Raw genomic sequence first — 26,527 nt, 5'->3', positions numbered from 1 at the left:
AAAGTTCATACTGAACTGAGCTGGAAACTATGCACTTTTGTCATTATAGTTCATCAAAAAGCAACTTTTGATATGGAGGAAATACTTGGGCATCAAACACTCATTCCCCCCAACACACACAAAAACACCGGGCAATTTATGTCCAGGGAGCCATACGGCTTTAGATTTGCAAGAATAAACAAGACTTGTAGGGCCCCAAAACGCAAGTGCTTAAAAAAAATATCTTGAGGAGCTTTGCAAAACAATTTGAAGCTCGGGGTGGTTTTATGTATGAACTCCTGAGATACTAGTTTAGAGTGTGACTCCATCTAGGTAATAATCAATCAATCAATCAATCAATCGTATTTATTGAGCACTTACTATGTGCAGAGCACTGTACTAAGTGCTTGGGAAGTACAAATTGGCAACACATAGAGACAGTCCCTACCCAACAGTGGGCTCACAGTCTAAAAGGGGGAGACAGAGAACAGAACCAAACATACCAACAAAATAAAATAAATAGGATAGAAATGTACAAGTAAAATAAATAAATAAATAAGTAAATAGAGTAATAAATATGTACAACCATATATACATATATACAGGTGCTGTGGGGAAGGGAAGGAGGTAAGATGGGGGGATGGAGAGGGGGACGAGGGGGAGAGGAAGGAAGGGGCTCAGTCTGGGAAGGCCTCCTGGAGGAGGTGAGCTCTCAGCAGGGCCTTGAAGGGAGGAAGAGAGCTAGCTTGGCGGATGGGCAGTGGGAGGGCATTCCAGGCCCGGGGGATGACGAGCCCCCCGTCAATATAATAATATTATGATTATTATCATAATAATAATGCTACTTGTAAAACACTTACTATATGCCAAGCACTGTTCTAAGCACTGGGGTAGATACAAGTTAATCAGGTTGGATGCAGTCTCTGTTCCAAACACGGGCTCACAGTCTAAGTAGGCAGGAGCAGGACTTAATTCCCATTTTCAGATGAAGTAAGCGAGGCACAGAGAAATTAAGTGGCTTGTCCAATGTCACACAGCGGCCAAGTGGTGGGGCTGGGGTTAGAAATACCTCGTTGTTACACTGCTAAAATCCACCCTTTCCTGTCCACCTGAACTACCACGTTAATTCAAGCACTTATCCTATCCCACTATGATTACTGTATCAGCCTTCTTGCTGACCTCCCTGCCTTCTGTCTCTCCTGCTCCAGTCCATACTTCACTCTGCTACCCAGACCATTTTTCTACAAAAATGTTCGGTGCATGTTTCCCCACTCCTCGGGAACCTCCAGTGGTTGCCCATCCACCTCCACAACGGACAGAAACTCCTCAGCATCGGCTTCAAGCACTCAATCACCTTGCCCCCTCCTACCTCACTTCGCTACTCTCCTAATACTCTTTTAGACTGTGAGCCCACTGTTGGGTAGGGACTGTCTCTATATGTTGCCAATTTGTACTTCCCAAGCGCTTAGTACAGTGCTCTGCACACAGTAAGCACTCAATAAATACGATTGATGATGATGATGATGATGATAATACAACCCAGCTCGCACACTTCAATCCCCTAATGCCACCTACTCACTCGATTTCAATCTTACCCCCAACCTCTTGCCCACCTCCTGCCTTTAACCTGGAATGTCCTTCCTCTTCATATCGGACGGATACTCTCCCCCTATTTAAAGCTTTCTTGAAGGCACATCTCCTCCAAGAGGACTTCCCCGATTAAACCCTCTTTTCCTTTTCTTCCACTCTCTTCTGCATCGCCCTGTCGTCCTCTCTTTATTCATCCCCTCCTTCCCACCCCACAGCATTTCTGTACATATTCATAATGTATATATTTATATTAATGTCTGCGTTCCATTAACATGTACTCTCCCAAGTGCTTAGTACAGTACTCTGCACACAGGAAACACTCGATAAATACACCGAATTGACTGTTTATACTAGGTCAGCGTTGTTTATAACCAGACTAACTTCCTAGAGGCGTAGTGGGTACAGCCCTGCCTTGGGAGTCATAAATCATGAGTTCTAAGCCCGGCTCCACCGCTCGTCCCCTGTAGCGTTGGGCAAGTCACCTCACTTCTCTGTGCCTCAGCTACCTCATCTGTAAAATGGGGATTAAGACTGCGAACCCCGTGCAGGACAGCAACTGGGTCCAACCCAATTTACATGTAGCCACCCCAGTGTTTAGTACAGTGTCTGGCTCTTAATAAATACCACAATTATAATTATTAAATTTAGCATGGAACATTGGGTGCGCAATTACTGAGAGCTAACACATTTAAAGTGTGGCTCTAAGTTGTTTTACCAGCTGTCCCGCTCAACCCTATGCTTAGCAATTTGACCTGATAGCCTCATGCTTAATACAGTTGCTTGGCACACTGATTCATTCAGTCGCATTTATTGAGCACTTACTGTGTGCAGAGCACTGTACTAAGCACTTGGGAGAGTACACTACAGCAATAGTCACAGTCCCTGCCCAAAAGGGGCTTACAGTTTAAGGGCTTACAGGGTTAGTGCTTAACAAATACCATGAAAAACAATACTAAGAGACATTACTTTATACAAGAGGCTTAGGAGGACTCTTGTAGGTTAGCGCTTTACCTTAGCTAGTCGGCTCATCTGATCCTCCGACAGTGTACTGCTCGTCCGGCCAGGTGTTTTTGTGGGTTCCAAACCATCAGCTTCTACATTAGGCCACACTTTCAAGTCATGCATCCCCTGGCGAAACATGCTAAGGAAAAAGACAAACATCAGTGGAGGGAAATGACTCCAAATGACAAAAAGGGAGACCTTTCTGACGGTGCAAAGCACAGCCAGAGCGTTCTGAAAGGACTACGTGGTCCTATTGCCAAGTTTCTCTTGCAAGAATGTAAGTTTCTTGAGGTCAGGAATCACACCTACTAATTCTGCTGTGCTCCTACAAGTGCTTAGCATCAAGCTCCGCACACAGTCGGTTATAAATTGATTGGTCTTAGGTTCAAGACAATTAAAATATTGGGGCAATTCCAATTCTCATTCATAAACACTTTTCTCGTGTTCTGATAATTTTTTTTTAATTCTGATAATTCTTTTTTTGCCCCACTTAGACCAAGAAATGCTCAAACGAGGTTGAAAAATTCTGTTGCACACAAAACATCAAATCAGCTGAGGCCGGCCACCACAACAACGTAAGAATTCCTCCAAGTTATTGGGACTGATAAGAAAAGAAAGACCGTTTCTGGACTGCTCCCTAGTCGGCTGCTTTATGCGAAGGGAAAAAGAAAGAGGGGAAGCAAGTGAGACAAAAAACAGGTCCACTAGACTGTTTTCATTTTGAGGCCAGAGACCTAATCGACTGATTTGCATTCTCCCCAGTGGCCAGTTCAGTGCCCACCCATCATAATATGCTTCATGGACAATTACTGGTAATGGAAAATGGGTCCCGGGGGAGTGCGGTCAGAGACACGCCAATATTTTTCCTCTTTCCAAAACATAAGTTAGACACATATGAGAATGTAGCCTAGGCTCAACTCAAGAGAGCTGAGTTTTGAACAGTAAGACGCTAAGTCATACTGCTGGTCAAAGTCACTGTTTTTTCCCCAGTCACTTACGGAACATTTTTACTGGACAGCTTCAGAAATTTCAGAGATGCTTACTTCAAAGAATGAAATGAGCACCCTGTCATTTCGCTTGCGTAAACAATTTGCGGACTATGATTTCTCTCTGTGTCATTCCGGCCCATGGGGTATGGTGGAAAATAATCAGCACCCGCATAGTACCAATACTGCCTTTTGTTCACCCACCTCCACAATAATTCTCACCTTCTCTTTACAATAACCTAACTCCACCTCTCTCCTTTTAGCCCTCCTTAAGATGCAGACCAGCATCGAGGTAGATATTTCAATCATCAACATCATATTTGTTAAGCACTTACTATGCACTTCCCAAGCGCTTAGTACAGTGCTCTGCACACAGTAAGCGCTCAATAAATACGACTGAATGAATGAATGTGCCAGGCACGGTACTACGCATTGGGGTGGATACAAGCAAATCGGGTTGGACACTGTCCCTCGTCTCGCACAGGGCTCACAGTCTTAATCCCCATTTTACAGATGAAGTAACTGAGGTACAGAGAAGTGAAGTGACTTGCCCAAGCCCACACAGCAGGAAAGTGGAGGACCTGGTATCAGAATCTGTGACCTTCTGAATCCCAGGCCCGTGATGATGTTTCAATTTGAATGTCTTCTAGTGGAAAGTGATATGTGGGTTACGTCTGGTGGAGGTTTTTCGAAAAGGAAGGTGAAACTAGCTTGGGGGGTGGTGGGGTGGCGGTGGTGAAAAAGTTAACAGATATCTGAGACAACAGGAACCACATCTCTTATATCTGTTTTGAATCCAGATTACAGTGACCAGCCCAAGAAATCTCAAGGTTGAAAATGGGAAATGCCAAATTAATCTAAACTAAAATAGGGGCTGAAAGGGAATATGGTAGGAACTCCCTCCCCCTTCATATCGGACAGACGACTGCTCTCCCCACCTTCAGAGCCTTATTCAAATCACATCTCCTCCAAGAGGCTTTCCCAGACTAAGCCCTCATTTCCCCTACTTCCTCCTAATTCCGTAGCAGCCTTGCAGTTGGACTTGTACTCTTTAAGCACTTGACATTCACGGCATTTACATACATACTTGTAATTTATTTTCACGTATCTCTCCCCATTTAAACTGTAAGCTTCTCATGGGCACGGAACGAGTCGCCCAACTGTGTTACACTGTCCTCTCCCAAGCGCTTGGTACAGAGCTCTGCACACAGTAAGCGTTCAGTAAATACCACTGATTACACCACCATGCTGAGAGGCAGCGTGGCTTAGTGGAAAGAGTACAGGCTTGGGAGTCAGAGGGCATGGGTTCTAATTCCGGCACTGGCACCTGTTAGCTGTGTGACTTTGGGCAAGTCACTTAACTTCTCTGTGCCTCAGTTCCCTCATCTGTAAAATGGGGATTAAGACCGTGAGCCCCACGTGGGACAACCTGATTACCTTGTATCTACCGCTGTGCTTAGAAGAGTACTTGTCATACAGTAAGTGCTTAACAAATACCAACATCATTGTTGAGGCCTTCCCAGACTGAGCCCCTTCCTTCCTCTCCCCCTCATCCCCCTCTCCATCTCCCCCATCTTACCTCCTTCCCTTCCCCACAGCACCTGTATATATGTATATATGTTTGTACATATTTATTACTCTATTTATTTTACTTGTACCTATCTATTCTATTTATTTTATTTTGTTAGTATGTTTGGTTTTGTTCTCTGTCTCCCCCTTTTAGACTGTGAGCCCACTGTTGGGTAGGGACTGTCTCTATATGTTGCCAACTTGTACTTCCCAAGCGCTTAGTACAGTGCTCTGCACACAGTAAGCGCTCAATAAATATGATTGATTATTATTATTTCTCCTAGAAAGCCTTCAAAGCCTTATTAACAGTACACCTCCTCCAAGATGCCCTCCCTGACTCTGCCCTCATTTCCTCTTCTACTCCCTGCACTGGATTTGCACCTTTTATTTACCCCTCCCTGAGCCCCACAGAACTTATATACCTATCCCTAATTTATTCAAATAAATGTTTGTCACCCCCTCTAAACTATAAGCTTATTGAGGGCAGGGAACGTGTCTACCAACTCTGTTATACTGTACTTACACAGAGCTCGGCACACAGTACATGCTGACTAAATATGTTTGACTGACTGATTAAAATGTAGTCCAGGGCAGAAGAGAATGAAATTACTCCTCAAAACTAACAAAGCATTTGTACACAACTCACCTCCTGGTGCAGATTCACGTTAAATAGACCTACTGCAACAGGTACCCAAATCTGATTACATCACATATAGGGTTTTTTTTTTTTTTAATCAATCAACAGTATCGGACACCCCTCTACCTCCTGCCCCCCTCAATGTACTGAGTGCAAATGCTTGGGAGAAAACAAAAAAAGAGATGTGTTTCCTACTCTCACAGATCTCACAATCTAACTGTGGAGACAAAAAAAAACTTCAAACAGAGCAAAAAGGAGGCACAAGTGGAATCAGGATGGAATTGCACAATAAAGTGTACATAGGTAAGTGCTGATGATAGCAATAAAAGACTTAAGTGCTCAGATAATTTTTTTTAACAGTACTTGCTAAACACTTACTATGTGTCAGGCACTATGCTAAGCTCCGGGGTAGATACAAGATAATCAGGTCAGACACAGTTCATGGCTTTCATCATCATCATCAATCTCATTTATTGAGCACTTACTATGTGCAGAGCACTGTACCAAGCACTTGGGAAGTACAAATTGGCAACATATAGAGACAGTCCCTACCCAACAGTGGGCTCACAGACTAAATCCCCATTTTACAGATGAGGTAACTAAGGTACACAGAAGTAAAATGACTTGCCCAAGGTCACACAGCAGACAACTGGTAAAGCCAAGTCCTTCCGACTCCCAGGTCGTGCTCTACCAACTAGGCCACGCTGCTCCTCTGCTCCTTGACACAACTGAGATGCTGGAAATGAATGTACTGATAATTGACTATTTCAATCAGCTGGATGTAACCCAATCAGAATCAAGCCTATTTGGAAGCCAGCTGATTTACAGGATTTAGAAACTGAGGGGAGGGGTGCTTAGGGATACAAGGTCATCTGCTCCAGACATTTCGCAATTAAGGCATTAAAAGAGGCTTTGCTCAAAACTGTCCACTTCCAGGTGACATGCCAGAAGAAGCACGTAACAACATAACTTCTTGAAGAGGGGAAAAAATATACAGACAAGACAATGCAGCCGAATAAAGCGGCCAGCAACTGCGGTCTCGCCTCTCTGTATGACTTCAACCCCTCTCCCCTGTTGTCGAAAGAACTGCCTTCCCTCCCCCACGTGCTGTGTGTGCCAGCCACGTCATCTCTCGCGAAAAACAATTCTTACTCCCATCTGCACCCCCGAGGAGCCACTATCCGGCCCCTCTCTCCACCATCCTGGCAGAAAAGACGTGCATCTAGCTTTACTTCTATTTATTGTGATGGCTTGACACCTGTCCACATGTTTTGCTTTGCTGTCTGTCTCCCCCCTCTAGACTGTGAGCCCGTTGTTGGGTAGGGACCGTCTCTATATGTTGCCCACTTGTACTTCCCAAGCGCTCTGCACACAGTAAGCGCTCAATAAATAAGATTGATTGAATGAATGAAAGAAAACAGAACCTCTGGCAAGAGGCTACTATGACCTCCGGAAGGTTAGTGGTGGCTTCTGAATCATGAGGAGCCTGAAATTCTGCTCCTCCCAGCTTCACTGTTTTTACTGTGCGTACTGTGTATTTGTCCTCATTTCTTATGTTGTTTCAACACTTCACCGTTTCATCACTCCTGATGCAGCGGCCTCCAATCACTCAACCATATTTAATGAGCACTTACTGCGTGCCGAGCAGTGTACTAAGTGCTTGGGAGACAGAGCTGGTAGACACATTCGCTGCCCACGATGAGCTTACAGTCCTCTCCCCCACTTAATTCATAGATTATGAGCCCCTAGAAAGACAGGATCCTTGTCTAATTCCCACCTGGGCAACCTTTCTCAGTACCTCGTACAGTGCTCTGCATTTACTACATAATATCACTACTCACTGGCGTCAGTCTACGAGCAACAGCTGCTGTTCTCGCTCCTACCTCCGGTGCTGAGTCAGGCAAGAGGAGTAATCATTCTCAGACTTTAAAATTCACATTTGGAAGGAACATCTGCAGCGGAAACGAGCAAATCGTCTCTAGTCCCGGGCCAACCAGACAGAATGATCAATCCCCTCCTTAGCTACGTACAAGCTAGCTTTCCCAAGTGAGGACCAACAGCCTATCCTTGCTTGATCTTGACAAATTACCCTTACGGATCCTTAAGCTGTTCGCCAAGAAGTTGCAGTTCGGGCCGAATGCTTAATCGGATCCTGAGTGAGATTTGCAGGGACTGAAAAGTGGACCACCACACTGAGCAAGGATAGAATCACTTTTGTTCTAAGTTAGTTACCTTCCTAGGGAGTACCAGGAGCCCCGATTTATGTTTTGGTCATATTCCCAAAAAGTTTAGCAAAGACGGAGGAATTTTTCATTTTTTTTTTTTTAAGATGACTACTGAAGTTTGGAAATGAGAGGGTGGTCACACAAGGAAAAATAAAAGACTGGAAAGTGAAATTAACTCAAAAAAACCGAGGTGCATTTGCCATGTCTAATACTTCAGCCTACTTAGTTGAAAGGGCCGAGTTCTAGGCCTGACAGTGCCCCACTGACACAACTACTAGATAGAGCACAGGCCTGGGAGCTCCATCACCTGTCTGCTGTATGACCTTGGGCACGTCACTTCACTTATCTGTGCCTCCGCTCCCTCCTCTGTAAAATGAGGACAGAGACTGTGAGTCCCATATGGGACAGGGACTGTGTCCCTGTGCCCAACCCGATTTGCCTGTATTCATCTCGGTGCTTAGTACGGTGCCCGGCACATGGTCAGTGTTAAAATATCTCAATTATTAATTAGCAGGGCTGGATGCCAGCTGGAGGCCCCAGGCTTTGGGTGGAAAGGAGTACAGCCAGACTCAGAAAGATTCTTAGCCCGTCTCTCTCCCCTCTCCAGCTACTTCACTCTGCTGCCCATATCGCTTTTCAAAAAGTGTGTTCTGTACATATCAACCCTCTTCTCCAAAACATCCAATGGTTGCCCATCCACCCTCACATCAAACAGAATCACCTCACCATCACCTTTACTGCATCTTTACGTGATATATTATAAATTATTTCCTTATTTATATTAATGTACGTCTCCCCCTCTAGAACGTAAGCTCGATATGGACAGGGAACGTGTCTAACTCTGCTGTACTGTAACTCTCCTAAGCAGTTAGTAGAGTGCTCTGCACATAGTAAGCATCCAATCCCCTCAACTTATTTATCAAAAAGCTCTCAGTGTTTCCCCTCACTGCCTGCATACTTCACTCCTCTGACATCAACCTACTCACTCTGCCTCACTCACATCTCTCTCACCGTTGAACCCTTGCTCACCTCCTTGCTCCTGTTTGAAACTTCCTCCCACTTGAATCTGCCAAACCACTTGTTTCCCCATCTTCAAAGCCCTACACAAAAATCGCAACTCCCCCCCACCCCTGCCCCGCTAGATAGTAAGCTCCTTAAAGGCAGGGATCAAGATACTTTACTGTACTCTATTCTAACTGTACTCTCCCAAACACAATTCACTGTTCTGCACACGGTAACCACTCAATGCCTTCGATTGATCTCTGAAACCTTCATAGTTCCAAGTTGACGTCCCACGTCTGGAGCTGGATTTATGCAGCTGGATTCAATTAGTCCATCACTTTAACTCTGAGGCAGCTGCAATCTCTGTGCAAAATCAGTTCCATCCCTTTCGGCCTAGCATACTTAGTTCTCCTGTAATACGGGTGCTGCATTTTTGCAAAACCTCATGCTAGGGAATATTCACGCCGCATCGCTCACCGTGTCCCAAAGTGGCATTGATGCACACATGCTCACAACCGCTGTTTCCCCAGCCCACAATGAATCCACAACAGGCTTGTCCTAGCAAAAGAACGTTTCCTAATTCCCTAAAGATGTGAAAACACATCTTCTGGCAGAACTGAATGTACCAAATACAACAGACATAGGGGCACAAACGACCTTGGGCAGGTCATCTCACTTCTCTGGGCCTCAGAGTATGGGTTTCTCCCAGGTAAAGAAAAGTCTGCTGCACCAGAGAAACAGGAGACTTTCTGAGATGATGTGGAAAAAGTCAGGACTGAAATGTTACTCAACCATCACTTTGCAGTCAATTCTGATAACACGTAATGCATCTTCTTCCACACGGCAAGGGGATTCCTCCCTGCCTGGCAAAGGTGTAAAGTGGCATACGGCAGTGACGCCGAGCCCAGAAATGTTCCGTTTCAGCGGCTGCCCGCAAATCTAGAATGAAACTTACTTGTACATATTTACTATTTATTTTGTTAATGATGTGCATTCAGCTTTAATTCTATTTGTTCTGACAACTTGACACCTGTCCACAAGTTTTGTTTTGTTGTCTGTCTCCCCCTCCTAGACTGTAAGCCCGATGTTGGGTAGGGACCGTCTCTATATGTTGCCGACTTGTACTTCCCAAGCGCTTAGTACAGTGCTCTGCACACGGTAAGCGCTCAATAAATACGACTGCATGAAAGAATGAATGAAACAGATACACCCGAATGTATCCGAGGATACAAGTCACACCTACGTACACCTCGACTTCAAGATCTCTGAAGAAATCGTTTCTAAACTGTAAGATTCTCCTCTGGGCTGTAAACCACTTGAGGACAGGGATCCGGTCTATACTTCTATTGTATGGATGGTCCCAGGCAGTACAGTGCTTTGCACGTGGTAAGTGTTCGATAAATACCACTGATTGCTAAATCAACTCTATTGTACTGTACTCTCCTCCCAAGGGCTCAGTATGCTGCTCTAAACACAGTAAGCGCTCAATGAATACCACTGATTGATTGGAAGTGTGAGGCAAAAAAAAAAAAACTTACCCATATTTCCCGAAAAGCGAGACAGTCGTCCCTCCTACGGGGATGGCTTTTCCGGGTCCGTACACGTCCCATATCGTCAGAGCCACTTGGGCATTTCTGGGTAGGTCGGGATACTTCACGGGCAACTTTAACCATTCGTTCCAGCTATAAGCAAAAAAAAAAACCCCACAAAATTCACTTACCGTACATGACATGCATTTTCCTACATTACTGATTTACAGTGCTGATTCGGAACTTGCTCTGCATTGCTATCACAGTGCTTGGGATTTCGGTGACTTGATTTATAATTCTCTAGGCTGTAAGATTGCTGTGGGCAGGGAATGTGACTGTTTATTATTGCATTGTACTCTCCCAAGTGTTTAGTATAGTAAGCACTCAATAAGTATGATTGAATGAATCTAATTGTGAATCCTCCACGTGCCTGCTGTGTGACCTCTCACAAGTCACTTAACGTGCCTGTGCCTCAGTTTCCTTTTCTGCAGAATGGGGGTTAAATACCGGCTCTCCTTCCCTCCTTGGTCTGTGAGCCCTATGTGAAACAGGAACTGTGCCCATCTGATACTCTTGTATCAACCCGACTGCTTAGTAATAATAATAATAATAATGGCATTTATTAAGTGCTTACTATGTGCAAAGCACTGTTCTAAGCGCTGGCACACAGCCAAGTACTGCTTGGCACACAGCAAATGCCACAATAAATATTTTTTGTTTGTTTTTGATGGTATTTGTAAGCATTTACTATGTGTCAAGCATCAAAGAGTTGGAATAGTTGCACATCAATCAGTTTGGACACAGGTCACGTCCCACATGGGGTTCAGTCCCAATCCCCATTTGCAGATGATGGAACCGAGGCCCAGAGAAGTGAAATGACTTGCTCCAGGTCAGACGGCGTACAAGTGGCAGTCATGATTAGAACCCAAGCCCTTCTGACTCCCAGGCATGTGCTCGATCTACTAAGTTATGCTGTTCTTCATTGTTGGAAGGAGAATGCCTTTCTCCATTATTCAGCACAGTGTACTTGCTTCTTCTCACAGTTACCAAAAACAGTCAGCGAAAAGGAACCAATTCCCTACTGTGAACCTCTCCTTCGCCGGCAACATCAACATAATATCCTACAACACCTTTGATGACAGAGTTTTCAAATAACCTAATGTTCCTCACAAAGGAACGGTGGAACATAGACTCAGCTTTACATGATCTCTGTGCCCCTTCTCTGAAAGCTTCTTTTTCCATTTCACTTCAAAACTAGAATGACTTGGTAATGAAATGCCCCTAAAGTAGTAAAATGCTCACCAGATCCCCACCGAACAACGTGAGCGTGATTGCTTTAATCACAAAGTAATACGCAGTGGACAGTCTCAACGATGAGGAAAAAAGCCTCTGTTTACACAAAATTATCCCCACTGAGCCGTATCTTCAGCCCACATAATTAATGTAAAAGAAACTGGCCCACTGTCAATGCTGAAAGCAAGGGAAGTGGTCTTTGCCACTTGATTGCACTGAACAGGATTTTCGGCAAGCATTCCAATCATTATTTTAGAAGCCATAATGCCTGCCATTCAAGTACCTACTGAACAACTATGATTAATGTTATTTTTCAGAATTGCTAAACAGTAAAAACCATCTCAAGTCAGTTGTATACATAGCCTTTCTAGACACACACTTCTATACAGAGCCTTTCCACATTTCATACTAACCTGGGTAATTGCAAGAGTCAATTTAAATCCTGAACTCCTCATGGGACAGGGATTACTTCCTATCTGATTATCTTGTATTTATCCCAGCCCTTGGGACCAATCAATCTTATTTAAGTGCTTACTATGTGCAGAGCACTGTCAGTGCTTCGAACAGTGCTTTGCACATAGTAAGCGCTTAATAAATGCCATCATCATTATTATTATTACTAAGAGCTTGGAAGAGTACAACATAACTCTGTAACAAAGTTGGTAGACAGGTTCCCTGCCCACAACTCCCTTACAGTCTAGAGGGGGAAGCTGACATTAAATAAATTACAGATGTGCACATAAGTGGGGCTGAGGGACCGGTGAAGAAAGGGAGCAAATCCAAGTGCAAAGCCGCTAAATACTCTCATCTAAATACTAATCCTCCTGGGCCTCTCAGCTGCCTCCAAAACTGTGAACCAAACCCTTCTCCATGTAACCTTGGTTCCACTGACATTGTCATCTCCTGGTTCTCCTCTTAACTCTCTGCCCACTCCTTCTCCATTTCCTTCGTTGTCTCTGCTTCCCACCCTCTGACAGTGGGGGTCCCTCAGGGTTCAGTTTTGGGTCCCCCTCTATTCTCCATCTCCTCCCAACCCCTGGGAGAACCCACTCGCTCCCACGGCTTCAATTACCATCTTTAAGGAGATGATTCCCAGATTTGCCTCTCCAGCCCTGATCTCGTTTCTTCTCTGTGGTCTTGCAATTCCTCCTGCCTTCGGGACATCTCAACCTAGATTTCCCGCTGACAACTCAAACTTCACATAACCAAAACTGAACACCTTATCTTCCCACCCAAACCCTGTCCTCCCCTATCTTTCCCATCCCTATAAACAATACCACTATCCTCCCTCTCACAAGGCCATTACCCTGGCATTGTCCTTGACTCATCTCTCTCATCCAATCCAATCTGCCACCAAATCCTGTCAGTCCAACCTTCACGACACTGCTTAAATGTGCCTTTTCTTCGAGAAGCAGCGTGGCTCAGTGGGAAGAGCATAGGTTTTGGGTTCAAATTCCGGCTCCACCAATTGTTAGCCGTGTGACTTTGGGCAAGTCACTTAACTTCGCTGGGCCTCAGCTACCTCATCTGTAAAATGGGGATTAAGACTGTGAGCCCCCCGTGGGACAACCTGATCACCTTGTAACCTCCCCAGTGCTTAGAACAGTGCTTGGCACATAGTAAGCGCTTAATAAGTGCCATCATTATTATTATTATTACCCAAAATATCTGGTCCAAGAGCTTAGCCTGTCTCACCTTGACTACCATCTCTGCCTCCTCACCGACCTCCCTGCCTCCTGTCTCTCCCCACTCCAGACAGTACTTCACTCTGCTGCCCAGATCATTTTTTTCTAAAAAAAAAAATAACAAATAAAAATGTTCAGCCAATATTTCCCCTCTCAAGAATCTCCAGTGGTTCCCCATCCACCACCACATCAAACAGAAGCTCCTTAACCTCAGCTTTAAAGCTCCTAATTAGCTTGCACCCCTCCTACCTTAGCTTACCAATCTACCATAACCCAGCCCACACACTTCACTCTTTTAGTGCTACCTTGCTCACTGTGCCCTGATCCGATCTCTGGCACCTGATCCCTTTCCCACATCCGTCCTCTGGCTTGGAACTCCCTCCCTCTCCCCAACTTCAAAACGTTATTAAAATCACATCTCCAAAAGGTCTTCCCTGATTAAGCCTTGTTTTTCCCTACTCCCTCCCTTTCTGCATCACCTAAGCACCTGTAGCCATGCCCTTTGGGCAACTGGTATTCACCCCACAGCACATATTCACATATCTGTAATTTACTACTGAATATTAATGTCTGCCTCGCCTTCTACACTGTATGCTCACTGTGGGTAGGGAATCTGTCTATCAAATTTGTTGTACTGTACTCTCCCAAATGCTTAGTACAGTGTTCTGCACACATAAGGGCTCATAGTCCATTGATTGACCATTGCTACTCCCTATTTATGTAGTATGATGGGATAAGAGGATAATAAATTAGCATTATTGCCTTTGACACAAGAAAAACAAAACTACAGAGGTTAGTCAATTTGACCACAAAGTGGGAAGAAAATAGTTTTGCTTAGCCCTATGTTATAGCTTTCCAACTCTAGGGAGAGCTGATGCACCTGGAAGTCATTCTGACATAATTCACCACCAGAAATGTATTTATTTATATAAAAATATATATATATATACACACACACATATAAATATATGTGTGTGTGTGTGTGTGTGTGTGTGTGTGTATAGTGAAAATTTAAAACTTTGCAGCTTAAAAATGAGGAGGGAAACCTTGTGCAAGATATAGCAAATGAAGTAGGGATTCTGCAGTTTCCTCTTCCAGGGATAGCTTTGAATGTAGTCATTCCTACATAAATCGTTGTGAACAGAGAACGTTTCTATACCTAGTTCTTGAACAAATTGGAAGGTATTTAGAGTGCTTGAAAAGTTTCCCTTTCCTGCCTAGGTTTCTGCCTAAGAATATACACTAGGGAGGGGAGAGGGATGAGGAGAGAGGCGAACTGTTTATAGCTCAGTGTTTCTTTCCTGCTCTTTTAAAGTTTTGATAATACTGGTAATTAAAATATTGATAATAAAAAATCCTTATACATTGAAAAAACTTTGATTTTCTACATTAAATAATCTGCCCTGAATCTCTGGAGACATTAGAAAACATTAGAGAAGCAGCGTGGCTCAGTGGAAAGAGCCCGGGCTTTGGAGTCAGAGGTCATGGGTTCAAATCCCGGCTCCGCCACTTGTCAGCTGTGTGACTTTGGGCAAGTCACTTAACTTCTCTGGGCCTCAGTTCCCTCATCTGGAAAATGAGGATTAAAACTGTGAGCCCCCTGTGGGACAACCTGATCACCTTGTAACCTCCCCAGTGTTTAGAACAGTGCTTTGCACATAGTAAGCGCTTAATAAATACTATCACTATTATTATTATTATTATTATTATTATTAAAACAGCATGGCCTGGTGGAAAGGGCACGAGCTTGGGAGTCAGAGGACCTGAGTTCTAATTTGAGGTCCGCCACTTATATGCTGTGTGACTAACTGCTCTGTGCTTCAGTTCTTTCATCTGCAAAATGGGGATTCAGTTACTGTGCTCCCTCCTCCTTTGAGTGAGAGCCCCATATGGGACCTGATGATCTTGTATCTTCCCCAACACTTGGAAAAGAGCTTGGCACATAGTAAACACTTAAATGCCATTGCTATTATTATTATTATCATCATCATCATCAAGATTTCCAGGCTAGGTCAGAAAATTGACAAAAATCTAGAGCAGAAAAATCCCTCCAAGCTCACATTTACGAATTTTATTGCAAACCCGCTGAATGTATAAGCAACGAATAACTACTTACTTCCAGCGGGTACTAAAAGCCTTGTAGGAAGTTCTTACTGGTAAGGCCAGAGGTTTTCCTTCCGCAAAAACTTGACAGGTGACATAGAGGTCAGAACACGTCTCCTGGTATAAGCCAGAAAACTTCAACATAGGATCTTCCAGCACAGCTTTGTAACTCTTTTGCTCTCTCTTCCCTTCCAGGCTGCCTCTGAAACCACAAGAACCACACCAGAGTCAAAAACACGAACAGAAACAATCAAGCAGGGGGAGACTACTGTGTCTCGGTCTCTCGCTTCCAAGAGGTCATGATATCATCTTCTCCTAAACTACGTTTTGCTCTGCCTGTTTCTGTGAGACTATGAATTACCATCTTTCACAGTGCATCTTAATAACTCATACGAATTAAGAAGTAGTGTCTTCCAAGACTGTGAGCCCGCTGTTGGGTAGGGACCGTCTCTATATGTTGCCAACTTGTACTTCCCAAGCGCTTAGTAAAGTGCTCTGCACACAGTAAGCACTCAATACGATTGGCTGATTGACTGATTGATTGGTCTCCTCGATTCCCAAACACCAACTTAAGTGCGGGAATAAAGATGGGCGCATTCGTGAAATTCAGACACCAGGTCTAACAACCGTGTTGTACCTTCCTAAATGCTGAGTATAGGGCTCTGCACAAAGTTATTGCTCAGGAAATACCACTGACTGATCTAGTCAGGTTCAAAAGGAATCCTGAGCTGTAAAATGGTGAAGGCGCTACTGCTTCCTAAGGTGAGCGTGTACCAACGTGTTAATCAGCAGGTAAGGCGAGGGAGCGTCGGAGTTTGTAATAAATAAATGTATGCCATTAAAGTCGACCTTTCCTAAAAGCAAACACTTATTCCAAAGAGGCAGAACATATAGCTAGTTTGACACAGGCCATACGTCCAATAATATAACGGCCTGCTCCCAAACTCCTGAAAATATTCCCCGCTAGAAACTACAGCCTATCATTCCCCCTCCTTCCTCTGCCTCCACAGGAGTATGCAGATCTTATTTTCCCAATCCTCAATGAAGGCTCCAAAGCCCCCATCTCCATCATCCTAACCCCTGCACCTTCCCTTACTCTCCCAGGGCTCTGCACACCATATAAATACCACTAATTACCACTCCCCCTTGCCCTGTTTTATGGTTTTTGTTCAGCGCTAGCAATGTGCCAGGCACTGTACTTGATCTCCCGTGACCCCACCCAGTCATCGCTCCACCTTCCTCCTACCACTCCTCTCCAAACTCCTGGAGTGAGTTGTCTACCCCTGCTGTCTCAAATTCCTCTCCTCCAATCCTCTCCTTGACCTCCACCCATCTGGCTTCCACCCCCTTCGATCCCCAGACACCGCCCTCTCAAAGGTCACAGATGATCCTCTTCTTGGTTATAATCCCAGCTGCACCAGCTGCCTGCTGTGTGACCTTGGGCAAATCACTTCACTGGGCCTCAGTTCCCTCATCTGTAAAACGGGGATTCAGAGTGTCAGCCCCATGTGGGACAGAGACTGGGACCTGATTACCTTGTATCTACCCCGGCCCTTAGAACAGCGCTTGGCACACAGTAAGCACTTAACCCCGGTACCATAATTAGGAATTATTATTATACCAAGTCCAATGGCCTCTACTCCATCCTAATCCTCCTCGACCGCTCAGCTGCCTTCGACACTGTCGACCACCCCCTTCTCCTAAAAACACTACCCGACCTACTCCTCTCCCCCTCGTCCCCCTCTCCATCCCCCCCATCCTACCTCCTTCCCTTCCCCACAGCACCTGTATATATGTTTGTACATATTTATTACTCTATTTTACTTGTACATAGCTATTCTATTTATTTTATTTTGTTAGTATGTTTGGTTTTGTTCTCTGTCTCCCCCTTTTAGACTGTGAGCCCACTGTTGGGTAGGGACTGTCTCTATATGCTGCCAATTTGTACTTCCCAAGCGCTTAGTACAGTGCTCTGCACATAGAAAGCGCTCAATAAATACGACTGATGATGATGATGATGACCTCAGCTTCACCAGCACTGACCTCTCCTGTTTCTCCTCCTATCTCTTTGGCCATTCACTTTCAATCCCTTTTGTGGGTCCTCCTCTGCCTCCCACCCTATTACTGTGGGAGTCTCCCAAAGTTCAGTTCTGGGTCCCTTCTATTCCCCCTCAACCCTCCTCCCTGGAGAACTCATTTGCTCCCAGGACTTCAACTATCAGCTCTATGCAGATGATTCCCCAATTTTCATCTCCAGCCTTGCTGTCTCACTCTTTGCAGGCTCATGTTCCCTCCTACCTCCAAGACATCTCTACTTGGATGTCCCGCTGACATCTCCAACTTAACACATCCCAAACTGAACTCCTTATCTTTCCGCCCGAACCCTGTCCTCCCCATGATTTTCCCATCATGGGACGGCACCACCATCCTGCCTGTTTCACGAGCCCGTAACCTTGGCGTTGTCCTCGACTCCCCTCTCTCATTCAATCCACAAATTCAATCATCTATCACTAAATCCTGTGGGCTCATCCTTCACAACATCACTAAAATCCGCCCTTTCCTCTCCATCCAAACTGCTACCACGTTAATCCACGCACTTATCTTATCCTGCCTTGATTACTATATATCAGCCTCCTTGCTGACCTCCTTGCCTCATGTCTCACCCCATTTTAGTCCACACTTCATTCTCCTGCCCAGATTTTTTTTTTCCCTACAAAAACCTTCTGCGTACATTTCCCCATTCCTCAAGAACCTCCTTTGGTTGCTCATCTGTTTTTGCATCCAACAGAAACTTCTTACCACTGGCTTCAAAGAACTCCATTACCTTGCCCCCTCCTACACCAATTTGCTGCTCTCCTACTACAACCCTGCCCACATATATATATATATATATATATACATATATATATATATACACATATAATATATATATACACACACATATATACACACACACACATATATACACACATATATATACATATATACATATATATGTGTATATATATATATACACACATATACATATATACATATATATGTGTATATATATACACACACACATATATATACACACACATATATATACATATATACATACACACATATACACACACACACATATATATACACACATATACACACACACACACATATATACACACACACATATATATACACACACACACACATATATATATATATATATATGATGGCATTAGTTAAGTGCTTACTATGTGCGAAGCACTGTTCTAAGCACTGGGGGGGATACAAGGTGATCAGGTTGTCCCACATGGGGCTCACAGTCTTCATCCCCATTTTACAGATGAGGGAACTGAAGCCCAGAGAAGTTAAGCGACTTGCCCAAAGTCACACGGCTGGTAATTGGCAGCGCCGGCATTAGAACCCACGACCTCTGACTCCAAAGCCCGGGCTCTTTCCGCTGAGCCACGCTGCTTCTCTGAATCGTCATTATTAGTATTATTATTATTAGCGTGCCTCTCCCCTAGCGCTTAGAACAGTGCTGGGCACATAATAAGCGCTTAACAAACACAATCGTTATTATTAGTATTACTATTATTAGTTTGCATCTCCCCCAGTGCTTAGAACAGTGCTGGGCACATAATAAGCGCTTAATACAATCGTCATTATTAGTATTATTATTATTAGCTTGCACCTCCCCTGGCGCTTAGAACAGTGCTGGGCGCATAAGAAGCACTTTAACAAATCCCACCATCATTATTAGTATTCTTCTCATTAGCTTGCCTCTCCCCCAGCGCTTAGCATAGTGCTGGGCACATAGTAAGCGCTTTAACAAACACCATTATCATTATTAGCATCATTCTCATTGGCTTGCCTCTCCCCCAGCGCTTAGAACAGTGCTGGGCACATAGTAGGCGCTTAACAAATACCACCATCATTATTAGTATTATTCTCATTAGCTTGCATCTCCCCCAGCGTTTAGCATAGTGCTGGGCACATAGTAAGCGCTTTAACACCAGTATCATTATCCGTATTATTCTTATCAGCGTGCATGCCCCCAGGGCTTAGAACAGTGCTGGGCACATAGTAAGCGCTTTAACAAACACCATTATCATTATTAGTATTATTCTCATTAGCTTGCGTCTGCCCCAGCGCTTAGAACGGTGCTGGGCACATAATAAGCGCTTAATAAACACAATCGTCACTATTAGTATTACTATCATTAGCTTGCACCTCCCCCGGTGCTTAGAACAGTGCCGGGCACACAATAAGCACTTTAACAAGTCCCGCCATCATTATTAGTATTATTCTCATTAGCTTGCGTCTGCCCCAGCGCTAAGAACAGTGGTGGGCACATAATAAGCGCTTAACACAATCGTCATCATTAGTATTATTATTATTAGCTTGCCTCTCCCCCTGCGCTTAGCACAGTGGCGGGCACATGGTAAGCGCTTGACAAATCCCACCCTCATTATTAGTATTCTGCTCATTAGCCTGCCCGTCCCCCAGCGCTTAGCAAAGTGGCAGGCACATAGTAAGCGCTCTAACAAACACCACTGCCATGATTAGTATTCTTCCCCTTAGCTTGCCCGTCTCCCAGCGCTTAGCACAGTGCCGGACACATAGTAAGCGCTTAACAAATCCCACCCTCATTATTACTATTCTTCTCATTAGCCTGCCCGTCCCCCAGCGCTTAGCACAGTGCCGGGCACATAGTAAGCGCTCTAACAAATCCCACCATCACTATTAGCATTCTTCTCACTAGCATGCCCGTCCCCCAGCGCTTAGCACAGTGCCGGGCACATAGTAAGCGCCTAACAAATCCCACCGTCACTATTAGTATTCTTCTCATTAGCCTGCCCGTCCCCCAGCGCTTAGCACAGTGCCGGGCACATAGTAAGCGCTCAAACACCATTGCCATGATTAGTATTCTTCCCCTTGGCTTGCCCGTCCCCCCGCGCTTAGCACAGTGCCGGGCACATAGTAAGCGCTTGACAAATCCCACCCTCATTATTAGTATTCTGCTCATTAACGTGCCCGTCCCCCAGCGCTTAGCACAGTGCCGGGCACATAGTAAGCGCTCAAACACCATTGCCATGATTAGTATTCTTCCCCTTGGCTTGCCCGTCCCCCCGCGCTTAGCACAGTGCCGGGCACATAGTAAGCGCTTGACAAATCCCACCCTCATTATTAGTATTCTGCTCATTAACGTGCCCGTCCCCCAGCGCTCAGAACAGTGCCGGGCACATAGTAAGCGCTCTAACAAACACCATTCCCCTTAGCTTGCCTGCCCCCCGGCGCTTAGCACAGTGCCGGGCACATAGTAAGCGTTTAACAAATCCCACCATCACTATTAGTATTCTTCTCCTTAGCCTGCCCGTCCCCCAGCGCTTAGCACAGTGCCGGGCACATAGTAAGAGCTCCAACAAACACCACTACCATGATTAGTATTCTTCCCCTTAGCTTGCCTGCCCCCCAGCGCTTAGCACAGTGGTGGGCACATAGTAAGCGCTTAACAAAATCCCACCCTCATTATTAGTATTCTGCTCATTAGCCTGCCCGTCCCCCAGCGCTCAGCACAGTGCCGGGCACATAGTAAGCGCTCTAACAAACACCTGTCCCCTTAGCTTGCCTGCCCCCCGGCGCTTAGCACAGTGCCGGGCACATAGTAAGCGCCTAATAAATCCCACCATCACTATTAGTATTCTTCTCATTAGCCTGCCCGTCCCCCAGCGCTTAGCACAGTGGCGGGCACATAGTAAGCGCTCTAACAAACATCGTTGCCATGATTAGTATTCTTCCCCTTAGCGTGCCTCTCCCCCAGCGCTCAGCACAGTGCCGGGCACATAGTAAGCGCCTAGCAAATCCCACCCTCATTATTAGTATTCTTCTCACTAGCTTGTCCGTCCCCAAGCGCTTAGCACAGTGCCGGGCACATAGTAAGCGCCTAACAAATCCCACCATCATTATTAGTATTCTTCTCACTAGCTTGCCCGTCCCCCCGCGCTTAGCACAGTGCCAGGCACATAGTAAGCGCTTAACAAATCCCACCCTCATCATTAGTATTCTGCTCATTAGCCTGCCCGTCCCCCAGCGCTTAGCACAGTGCCGGGCACACAGTAAGCGCTCTAACAAACACCATTGCCACGATTAGTATTCTTCCCCTTAGCTTGCCCGTCCCCCAGCGCTCAGCACAGTGGCGGGCACATAGTAAGCGCTTAACAAATCCCACCCTCATTATTAGTATTCTTCTCATTAGCCTGTCCATCCCCCAGCGCTTAGCACAGTGCCGGACACATAGTAAGCGCTCTACCAAACATCATTCCCATGATTAGTGTTCTTCCCCTTAGCTTGCCTCTCCCCCAGCGCTTAGCACAGTGGCGGGCACATAGTAAGCGCTTAACAAAATCCCACCCTCATTATTAGTATTCTGCTCATTAGCCTGCCCGTCCCCCAGCGCTCAGCACAGTGCCGGGCACACAGTAAGCGCTCTACCAAACACCATTGCCATGATTAGTATTCTTCCCCTTAGCTTGCCCGCCCCCCAGCGCTTAGCACAGTGCCGGGCACATAGTAAGCGCTCTAACAAACACCATTGCCATGATTAGTATTCTTCCCCTTAGCTTGCCCGTCCCCCAGCGCTTAGCACAGTGCCGGGCACACAGTAAGCGCTCTACCAAACACCATTGCCATGATTAGTATTCTTCCCCTTAGCTTGCCCGTCCCCCAGCGCTTAGCACAGTGCCGGGCACATAGTAAGCGCTTAACAAATCCCACCACCACTATTAGTATTCTTCCCCTTAGCTTGCCCGTCCCCCAGCGCTCAGCACAGTGCCGGGCACATAGTAAGCGCTCTAACAAACATCATTCCCATGATTAGTGTTCTTCCCCTTAGCTTGCCTCTCCCCCAGCGCTTAGCACAGTGGCGGGCACATAGTAAGCGCTTAACAAATCCCACCCTCATTATTAGTATTCTTCTCATTAGCCTGTCCATCCCCCAGCGCTTAGCACAGTGCCGGACACATAGTAAGCGCTCTACCAAACATCATTCCCATGATTAGTGTTCTTCCCCTTAGCTTGCCTCTCCCCCAGCGCTTAGCACAGTGCCGGGCACATAGTAAGCGCCTAACAAATCCCACCATCATTATTAGTATTCTTCTCATTAGCCTGCCCGTCCCCCAGCGCTCAGCACAGTGGCGGGCACATAGTAAGCGCCTAACAGACCCCTCAGCCCCCCTCAGCCCCTCACATCTTGATCCGCACGTGTCTGTCGAGCTGGCAGCTGTAGACGTAGTAGAACCTGGGCGTCTCCCCCATAGCCGCGGCCTGCCGCTCCATCCCCGCGCCGCCGCCGCCGCCGCCCCTTCCGCGGCCCGTCACGTGATCGCGCCCCGACCCCCCCTCCCCTCCCCTCCCCTCCCCGCGCACGGTCACGTGACAGCCCCGCCAACGCCGGGGCCCCGCCCGCGTTCGATCACGTGGCCGTCCCCGCCCTCCGAGCCCGTCCGCGTTCGATCACGTGACCGGCCCCAGCTCCCCCCCGCGTTCGATCACGTGGCCGCCCCCCCCCCGAGCCGCGTCCCCGTGTTCGGCCACGTGACCGCCCCCCACCTTCCGAGCCCGTCCCCTTTCGATCACGTGGTCGTCCTGACCCCCCCGATCTCGACCACGTGGCCGCCCCCTCCCCGAGCCCCTCCCGCCTTCGATCACGTGACCGCCCCCCACCCGACGCCGAACCCTTCCGCGTTCGACCACGTGACCGCCCCCCCGACACCCCCCCTCCGCGTTCGGTCACGTGACCGCTCCCCCCCAACGCCGAATCAATCAATCGATCGTATTTATTGAGCGCTTACTGTGTGCAGAGCACTGTACTAAGCGCTCACAGTCTAAAAGGGGGAGACAGAGAACAAAACCAAACATACTAACAAAATACAATAAATAGAATAGATAGGTACAAGTAAAATAAATAAATAGAGTAATAAATATGTGCAGACATATATACATAAGTATAATATATATACACCCTTCCGCGTTCGGTCACGTGACCGACCCCCAGCCCTCCCGCGGTTGATCACATGACCGCCCCCCCCTCGGGCCTCCGGCCAATCCCGAACTGGGATTTGAACCCGTGACCTCTAACTCTATTCATTCATTCATTCATTCATTCATTCACTCACTCACTCATTCACTCACTCAATCGTAATCATAATAATGGTGGTATTTGTCAAGTGCTTACTATGTGCACTGTGGGCAAGTGAATCGCACTTAGTGAGCGCTTGTCGGGTGCGGAGCCCGGTACTAAACGCTTATAATAATAGCATTTATTAAGCGTTTACTATGTGCAAAGCACATAGTGCATAGTACATAATGATAATAATGGCATTTATTAAGCGCTTACTATGTGCAAAGACATAGTGAACAGTACATAGTAATAATAATGGCATTTATTAAGCGCTTACTATGTGCAAAGACATGTGCGTAGTACATAATAATGGCATTTATTAAGCGCTTACTATGTGCAAAGACATGTGCATAGTACATCATAATAATAATGGCATTTATTAAGCGCTTACTATGTGCAAAGCACATAGTGCATAGTACATAATGAGAATGGCATTTATTAAGCGCTTACTATGTGCAAAGACATAGTGCATAGTACATCATAATAAGAAGAATGGCATTTATTAACCGCTTACTATGTGCAAAGCACATAATGCATAGTACATCATAATAATAATGGCATTTATTAAGCGCTTACTATGTGCAAAGCACATAGTGCATAGTACATAATGAGAATGGCATTTATTAAGCGCTTACTATGTGCAAAGACATAGTGCATAGTACATCATAATAATAATGGCATTTATTAAGCGCTTACTATGTGCAAAGCACATAGTGCATAGTACATAATGAGAATGGCATTTATTAAGCGCTTACTATGTGCAAAGACATAGTGCATAATACATAATAATAAGAACAATGGCATTTATTAAGCGCTTACTATGTGCAAAGCACATAATGCATAGTACATCATAATAATAATGGCATTTATTAAGCGCTTACTATGTGCAAAGCACATAGTGCATAGTACATAATGAGAATGGCATTTATTAAGCGCTTACTATGTGCAAAGACATAGTGCATAGTACATAATAATAATGGCATTTATTAAGCGCTTACTATGTGCAAAGACATGTGTATAGTACATCATAATAATAATGGCATTTATTAAGCGCTTACTATGTGCAAAGCACATAGTGCATAGTACATAATGAGAATGGCATTTATTAAGCGCTTACTATGTGCAAAGACATAGTGCATAATACATAATAATAAGAAGAATGGCATTTATTAACCGCTTACTATGTGCAAAGCACATAATGCATAGTACATCATAATAATAATGGCATTTATTAAGCGCTTACTATGTGCAAAGCACATAGTGCATAGTACATAATGAGAATGGCATTTATTAAGCGCTTACTATGTGCAAAGACATAGTGCATAGTACATCATAATAATAATGGCATTTATTAAGCGCTTACTATGTGCAAAGCACATAGTGCATAGTACATAATGAGAATGGCATTTATTAAGCGCTTACTATGTGCAAAGACATAGTGCATAATACATAATAATAAGAAGAATGGCATTTATTAACCGCTTACTATGTGCAAAGCACATAATGCATAGTACATCATAATAATAATGGCATTTATTAAGCGCTTACTATGTGCAAAGCACATAGTGCATAGTACATAATGAGAATGGCATTTATTAAGCGCTTACTATGTGCAAAGCACATAATGCATAGTACATCATAATAATAATGGCATTTATTAAGCGCTTACTATGTGTAAAGACACAGTGCATAGTATATAATAGTAATGGCATTTATTAAGTGCTTACTATGTGCAAAGCACATAGTGCATAGTACATAATGAGAATGGCATTTATTAAGCGCTTACTATGTGCACAGACACAGTGCATAATACATAATAATAATAATAATAAGAAGAAGAATGGCATTTATTAAGCGCTTACTATGTGCAAATCACATAGTGCATAGTACATCATAATAATAGTGGCATTTATTAAGCACTTACTATGTGCAAAGACATAGTGCATAGTACATAATAATAATAATAATGGCATTTATTAAGCGCTTACTATGTGCAAAGCACATAGTGCATAGTACATAATGAGAATGGCATTTATTAAGCGCTTACTATGTGCAAAGCACATAATGCATAGTACATCATAATAATAATGGCATTTATTAAGCGCTTACTATGTGTAAAGACAGTGCATAGTATATAATAGTAATGGCATTTATTAAGTGCTTACTATGTGCAAAGCACATAGTGCATAGTACATAATGAGAATGGCATTTATTAAGCGCTTATTATGTGCAAAGACACAGTGCATAATACATAATAATAATAATAAGAAGAAGAAGAATGGCATTTATTAAGCGCTTACTATGTGCAAAGACACAGTGCATAATACATAATAATAATAATAAGAAGAAGAAGAATGGCATTTATTAAGCGCTTACTATGTGCAAATCACATAGTGCATAGTACATCATAATAATAGTGGCATTTATTAAGCACTTACTATGTGCAAAGACATAGTGCATAGTACATAATAATAATAATAATGGCATTTATTAAGTGCTTACTATGCAAAGTACATAGTGCATAGTACATAATAATAATGGCATTTATTAAGTGCTTACTATGTGCAAAGCACATAGCGTATAGTACATAGTAATAATAATGGCATTTATTAAGCGCTTATTATGTGCAAAGACACAGTGCATAATACATAATAATAATAATAAGAAGAAGAAGAATGGCATTTATTAAGCGCTTACTATGTGCAAAGACACAGTGCATAATACATAATAATAATAATAAGAAGAAGAAGAATGGCATTTATT

The 26,527-nt window shown here is 44.6% G+C and overlaps 1 protein-coding gene across 1 annotated transcript in view; it reads right to left on the bottom strand.

The window, feature by feature from the left end:
* Positions 1-22,921, bottom strand: part of PIK3C3 (phosphatidylinositol 3-kinase catalytic subunit type 3) — a 147,364-nt gene extending 124,443 nt beyond the window's left edge. The window contains exons 1-4 of the mRNA XM_038743980.1: positions 22,832-22,921; positions 15,614-15,802; positions 10,529-10,672; positions 2,581-2,710 (exon numbers count right to left, since the gene is read on the bottom strand). Coding sequence (XP_038599908.1) covers positions 2,581-2,710; positions 10,529-10,672; positions 15,614-15,802; positions 22,832-22,920 — 552 coding nt within the window. The 5' untranslated portion in view covers position 22,921. The remainder of the gene's footprint in view (positions 1-2,580; positions 2,711-10,528; positions 10,673-15,613; positions 15,803-22,831) is intronic.
* Between the last annotated feature and the right edge of the window lie 3,606 nt (positions 22,922-26,527).

This window comes from Tachyglossus aculeatus, chromosome 3 (genome assembly GCF_015852505.1).
Source record: "Tachyglossus aculeatus isolate mTacAcu1 chromosome 3, mTacAcu1.pri, whole genome shotgun sequence".
In the NCBI taxonomy this organism is placed as follows: Eukaryota; Metazoa; Chordata; class Mammalia; order Monotremata; family Tachyglossidae; genus Tachyglossus; species Tachyglossus aculeatus.
This window is presented reverse-complemented; position numbering and strand designations above follow the sequence as displayed.